The sequence below is a fragment of the Monopterus albus genome, unplaced genomic scaffold (assembly GCF_001952655.1).
Source record: "Monopterus albus unplaced genomic scaffold, M_albus_1.0 scaffold276.1, whole genome shotgun sequence".
Classification (NCBI taxonomy): Eukaryota; Metazoa; Chordata; class Actinopteri; order Synbranchiformes; family Synbranchidae; genus Monopterus; species Monopterus albus.
Genome location: NW_018128156.1, coordinates 511,484 through 518,720, shown reverse-complemented (window position 1 = coordinate 518,720; position 7,237 = coordinate 511,484). Strand labels below are relative to the sequence as shown.

The 7,237-nt window shown below is 41.6% G+C and overlaps 1 protein-coding gene across 1 annotated transcript; it reads right to left on the bottom strand.

Moving 5' to 3' along the window:
* Positions 1-856: 856 nt before the first annotated feature.
* On the bottom strand, positions 857-5,656 carry fzd1 (frizzled class receptor 1). Its single transcript, XM_020622252.1, has one exon. It carries the CDS (start codon positions 5,292-5,294, stop codon positions 3,636-3,638), a length of 1,659 nt encoding a protein of 552 aa, XP_020477908.1. The 5' UTR covers positions 5,295-5,656; the 3' UTR covers positions 857-3,635.
* Between the last annotated feature and the right edge of the window lie 1,581 nt (positions 5,657-7,237).

Genomic DNA, 7,237 nt, shown 5'->3' with positions numbered 1-7,237 from the left:
TTCAATTATTTTGAGCCCATTTTATAAACTGGTGAAAGTAATTACAGCACTCAGGTAACATTTTGAGGTACTTAAATTAGAATGTACTTTTTATACTACTTTAAACGTATAAATATTATATTTTTACTTAAATTGTGTTAAAATGTTTAACTGTTCCTAGTTAGTTACCAGCTGGTCAGCTCCACTATGATCAGCATTACAACATTAACATGCTGATTACATGTAGAAGCAATAATATATCAATATAAAATGTAATATTATAAAACTCTGAAGTCCATTCTGCTTAATGAGTACTTTTACTATTGATACTTCATGAACATTTAGTTCCTAAAAGAAAACTGTACTCTTACTTCCTCTTCCTGTCCATACTAACCACGAAGCAATGCCTCACCACAGTTTCAGTGAGGAAAAACCCATTATACAAAGTTCAGCCAAAGTTACTATGAAAGTTGAGCAGTTTGAATTAGTCAGGTCAACTTGGTATCGTCCAAATTCACACCCGTTTAGCACACAATTTCCTATCTTTGCTACTTTCGCTCCACCATAGCTCTAACAAAATTTTGTACTACAAAGATAATCACATTAAAAATAACCACTGGATTTGGCTAATAGAGCTGAAGCCTCACTTTAGCTTCAGCTGAATGCACCTACACAGAGACCAAGGACTGTACATTTTGTTCCCCACATCTCTTAAATCCCATAAGAATAACCTTAAAGACAACTTTTTTAAAAGAAATGTATGTGAGTCCTGTATTAAGGTTAACCTACCCATTAATGGGAAACAAGCACGTTTATTCTTTACCACTAAGAAAAAAAAAAACATTTTGCAAAGGCTTCACAATTGCAATGGTGAGATTGTTTTTATTTTCATAAAGCAATCAATGTTGTGTGTGTGTGCGTATTTTTCTATAAATATAAAGGTTCTCTTCATACAAATGCAAAGGAAATTACTTCAAATCCATGACTGTTGTAGAGCCGTCAACACAATAAAAGGATTATTATGAACGGAAGCGCCGAGTGGAAGAGCATTTGACAAGAACACAAGTCATGATGTGTGTGAGCTGAGCTTCAGTGACAGCAACCGCTCTGCATTTCAGCACAAGGCTTCCTTTCTCCTGCAATGGAAGACATGCAAGCTGCTGGCTGCTCTTCAGTTCCACAGTGTAGACACGCAGCTATGTTCACCAGAATCAAATTACTCTGCACATCAACCCATGTCTCCTCCCAACAAAAGCTGGCATAGTCAAACTTCAAATAAAGAACATATAGTTTAAAAAAGTGAATAAAAAGTATGTTTTGTTATAAACATTTATGACATGTGCATAACAAACAACCTCTCCTGTTATCAACTTGAGACAGAACCATATTTATAGGGCCTTGTTAAAGTTTGGACACCCCTTAAGAAATCAAATTGATTGTAATGACATTTATGAAAGTATTAATTGTAAAATATAATTTTACATATGCAAAATTATATCCTTTGTGCCATCAGGATTTTATAATTAGATAACCTGAATAAAGTAGAAACCACATGGGGATGCATTTACTGTTCCATGTCTGACAACACAATCCTTTTATGCACCACCAGGTAAACTCAGAGAAGTGTGGTCATCATTTTCTTTTCAAAACAGGCCTACCTTGACCCCAAAACTGTCAATTAGCCTGACATTTCACAATATGCTTGTGATTTCTGAGAATGAACCCATGCTACACCTTAAAATAATGCTAGAGATTAATTTGTAGCTTTTTCTGGCAACAAAAGTCAAAATTAGTATGATTCTGAATAATGTTCAAAACCTGCGGTTTCAACCTAAACATGAAATCTGTGCAGTGTGATAGATCATTGCTTGACCAGATATTTTTCATTTGTGCAATTAACCTGATGTAGGATTGGTACAACTATTTCATTATGAATTCTTCTGTAGATCATTTGCTCATGAATTTGTTTTTCTGTAAAATGTCAAACATGTAGGGAACAATGCCCATTCAAAAGCCAAGGTCATGTTTTTTTAGCCAACCAGCAAACAAAACCCCCAAAATATTCAAGTCATACATGAGCAACAAAGCAGCAGATCACCACATTTGAGAAGCTGGAGCCTGTAGATATGTGGAATCTTTGCTTAAAAAATAGCTGAAAGTAAATAATCAATTATCAGTGTCATTATGAATCAAATGTCTTCCAAAGGACACGACAGCTAATTGACTAATCATTTCGGTTTTACTCTGATGCTACGATGAGCACACCCACTTCTGCACAGTGTTCATTCATTTTGTTTGATTAAATGCGTGAAAATAAATCTGATTTTCCCTTGACCTTGGTGTATTATAAGAAAATATGAAATTTGAAGATGACTGTGAAGCAAACGTACTGTAAATGCTCAAAGGGTGTGATTTTACACAGCACTTCATACAGAAACATGGTATAATTTTAAAACATGCTGTTAACACAAAGGGCTCTCCTACTTGTGTTGTATCTTTTGCAGCTTTGTATTTTAACAACCAAAACCATCAATGCAGGCACATTTTTAAAGTTCATTAAATACAAATACAGACCATTCTAACTCTGTTTTGACGAGGAGCATACCGGTGGTTTTGCATGTTTTACAATGGAACCTTGTAGCACATATTACTTACATTACAGTTAATCATTTTTAATGCCAAACCAAAATGTGTTATAGTGCTTTTGCTGCTACCACTTAGCTCCTGGTTTCAGTTCTTTTCACTACAGTAAAGAAATCTACTTCTCAGTTAACACAGCTGTAAAGTTGTTTATTTTAATCAAAGTTGTGTTATTGTCTCATAGTGCATAACGCCTTTTCCATTTATTTGCTCTTATAGCTGCATTACAATGCAACAATAACAACTTAAACAAAATAAAGCTCAGCCATTATGGAGGCTATGGCTGTTTTTCTTACTGTAGTGAAAAAAAACAAAACTTTGAGCAAATCAGGAGAAGCAAAAGACTATGGATTAAAACATGCAAAAACACTGATATGGTTCTTTAAACTATCATGATTTTCTGAACTTTATTTGAAAAGTATCTTTTTACTGTCAGGGCCTAAGCTACAGCCCAAAACCATCTGTCACAGTGACTCACAATCACAACCTGTGCAAGGTGCAAGGTGCACAGGTTGTTCCAAAATGCTGACGCTTTCCCTCCAAACCCAGGCAACTACTACTCAGCTGTACAACCAACACAAACTACAGCTTGTTAATCGGGGTAGGAGGGAGCCATGAGGAAGCACTTGGGTTTCACGGGACTGGTTGGAATAGGCCTACTGCTCACAGGCAGTTCACTGATCAAAGACAGACACTCCATATGAAATACTCCTGGCAGTGTCCACAGTGAGTCAGGTCACGAGACCTCGGGGTCCTCGGTAGCCAGCTTGGCTCTTTGTGATGATTAAGTACAATTCCACTATGTCATGGAAAAAGTTATGAAAAAGTATGTTTTTAAAGTAAGATTAAAAAAAATCTTTAAATACAAATATATACTTACAAAAATCTCACAAATGTATATGTACATTAAAAAAAATCAACTGTGTCTTGTAAGTCACTGAGAAATCAAATGGGAAAAAATATTATCATTCAGTTTGTCATGAAGCAGTCCATGTGAGGGCCAAGGTGCAACCACATTACACTGTAGTCTCACCCTGTTTACTGTTGGCCAGTCTTGTGTAAAACCTCCTCCAGGAGTTCAGGGTTTTTCCAGACCAGATCCAGAATCCAGAGGTGATGCCCACAATGAGTGTCATGAGATATTTTATCATGAAGACAGTGAAGTCAGGGCTCATGTTGGGGTGGTTCTGGACAGGACATGGTACGGCATATGTCTTACATGTCTGACTGATCCACGTCCTCTCCCACTGCTCTCTGAAGGCCTGCTCATAGAAGTAGCAGGCGATGACAATAGTGGCTGGCACAGTGTACAGCACACTGAAGATCCCTATCCGCACCATTAGCTTCTCCAGCTTCTCTGTCTTGGTTCCGTCATGCTTCATGATGGTCCGAATGCGAAACAGGGACACAAAGCCCGCCAAGAGGAAAGAGGTTCCGATGAATAAGTAGACAAACAGTGGTGCTAGCACAAATCCCCGAAGGGCGTCCACACTGCTGATACCCACGAAGCAAACCCCGCTCAAAATGTCTCCGTCAACCTGCCCTACAGCCAGGATGGTTATAGTCTTGATGGCAGGCACAGCCCAGGCTGCCAGGTGGAAGTACTGAGAATTAGCCTCAATGGCCTCATGGCCCCATTTCATCCCTGCTGCCAGGAACCAGGTGAGAGCCAGGATAACCCACCAGATTGAGCTGGCCATGCTGAAGAAGTACAGCATCATGAAGAGGATGGTGCAGCCCTCCTTTTTGGTGCCTTGCACCACAGTCCTTGCTTCATTATCAAACCTGTCATTACAAACCACCTTATCCTCCAGTAAAAACCCAGCAATGTATGCGATGGACACCATGGTGTAGCAGCCAGAGAGGAAGACAATGGGCCGCTCTGGGTAGCTGAAGCGCTTCATGTCTACCAGGTAGGTCAGCACCGTGAATAAAGTGGAAGCACAACACAATACGGACCAGATACCGATCCATATTCTTGCGAATTTGAGCTCCTCCTGGCTGAAGTACATCATCCCGTGAGATCTCTTTGGCTCACACGGAGCTCCGCAGTTCTCCTGCCCGAGGAAACGGTAGTTCAGATAGGGAGGCACCCTGAGCGAAGCCGGGCACCTGAACTGACCATTCATGGGGTCAGAAGGTGTGCGCTCGGTGGGGTACGGAGCCAAGCCCTCCGACTCGGTGCGGTCCGACATGTTTTGGCCGACGCACAGCTCTCCCGCGCCGTGCACCGGGAAGGACTCGCACGCCAGGCTGTCGGGCCACTGGAAGCCGAACTTGTTCATGAGCGCCTCGCAGCCCTGCCGCGCGCGCTCGCACAGAGAACGGCATGGAGGCAGCGCCTGCTCGAGCACCGTGCACACGGGCGCATACATGGAGCACAGGAAGAACTTTAGATCCGGGGAGCACTGGACTTTCACTAGCGGGTAAAACTGGTGGACCTCCAGCCCCGCGTCCTCCTGGTTGGTGTGTCCCAGCAGGTTTGGCATGATTGTCTCGTTGTACGCAATGTCCGTACACAGCGGAATGGAAATCGGCTGGCAAAATCCGTGCTCCGGGATAGACATTCCTCGATCACCGCCGTATTGCCCGTTTACTCGAAACTTCCCCACGTTTAGAAACAGAATAAAAAACAACAAAGTCAAAACTGTGCCAACGTGTCTGTTGTCCACCATGGTGACGAATTAATCCGCTGCCGTACTTTCTGTTTGTTGCTTAACTAACTTGCGATAACGTTACCTCCTCGCCAGGCAGCAGGCTACTTCCCTGAACGCTCTTTGTTGGCGTCTCTTTGCAAGGTAAAAGCAGCTTCTTCCCTAGGAATTTCACTTGTCCCGCCCCCCCCCCCGTTCTCGCCGAGCCGAGGTGATAATCTGTGGCAGTGCTAAACCCCCACAACTCCGATTCTCTGGTTAAAATCCACAATAATAAATCGCATTCCTCCAGGAAAGCTACTGATCCAGTCTTCAGTCTGACCGACACAGCCTCAGCCTGCTGTTCAAACCTGTTCTGCTCAGGCTCTCTCATTCCCAGTAGAGTCGAGTCTGCTACGATTCAAACGGCTTCCGCTTAACGCTTTCTAAATAAAGGACCCTAATAAATAATCTAAGCAATGAGAGAACTTTATAAATCAGCGGAAAAAAACGCTAAACTAAAATAAACATAACATTTAGTAAAAGCAACTAAAAGTTGTTTTTAATAAACAATTTTAATAAATAATTTCAACAAACACAATTGAGTGCAGATGTGGCAGTCAACATGTCTCCACAATCAATGTCTGTCAGAACTTTGTACTATAAATAAATACATAGAATTAACATTGACAAGATTGTCTAGTAGTAGTAGTACCTGGTATATGCAATACTGTATACCGAGCTAGGTACTGCTATATTACACTGTCAACATCCTGTTTACATCTATTTCACTTTGGCTGGCTTTATCTCTCTCTTTCTCTCAGGGAGGGTCTGCATTTTTCCAAATGTTTGGCTGGATTGCAGAGGTTCAGTTCACCTTTGCCCTGTTACTTGCACAAATGCTGGATAACCAGCGCTGCAAAACACCTTAAAGGACCATAGCAGTGTTTCTGAAAGTTTTACCTGCTTAACTACCCATCATGTAATACTTAATATTCACTGCTTATTTTCCATTTTCAAATATAAGTTCCCGCAGATATTTTTTTCTGTTAGTTGTAGCTGTCTGAAAACTTGCTTGATTTGTATAGCCTGTCATATTAGTTTAGATTTGAAAATATTTTATGCATTAGATTTAAACAAGGTTGCAAAAACCGTCCCTGGTAGGCTAGTGGTTAAGGCGCAGCGCTTTTGGCGCTGTGGCCCAGGTTCGAGGCAGGGTTTGCGTCAAAAAGGGCATCTGGTCTGAAACACGTGCCAAATGTCAACATACGTCAGTGTGACGATTCACTGTGGTGACCCCTAAACGGGAAAAGCCGAAAGTGATTTTCTTTCTTTCTATTTAAACAATGTTGCAAAACTGATAAGCATTACACCAACTTGTCTGTGCAGATTCTCAGTCATCCAGGTCATAGCAAGCTGGACTAGATTTCTAGGTCAAAGACTACAGAAACCACCTTCGTTTCAACCTAAGATGCCGCCAACAGAACATCTTCCCCAGAGGTTTGAGGCTGGGCTCTCCTGTAAAAGGATACAGGGCTGGGGACATCCTGAAAAGAGTGCAAGCACAACTTTTAAGTGTAAGGATTCGACAAATACACTTCACTATAGACAACCTGATGGACCAAACAGAACAACTAGGAAGGAGACTCTACTAAGGTTACCAGAGAAATCTTTCAGGAGATCTCAAGTTTCATGGAAAAGGCACAACTTACCCAACATAACAAGAGCAAGGCTCGCCAAATGGTTAAATTCCAGAGACTACAGAATGGACAGCCAGCCTCAGATGTCCTTGGTTGGAGGAGAAAGGAGGAGCACAACCCACAACCACTGCACAATGACAAATTGGTCAAAAATCTCTCAGACAGAGAACTCACGGACACAGAAAAAGCGGTATTAGCCAAGGGATTGAATTTTGCGGTCACACCCAAACAAATCCCTGTGGTAGACTTCATCACAGCCACAGAGACAGCCATTAGGAACAACAA

Coding starts and splice junctions, on each gene's coding strand:
- fzd1 (XM_020622252.1), bottom strand. CDS start 5,294: ATGGTGGACAACAGACACGTTGGCACAGTTTTGACTTTGTTGTTTTTT.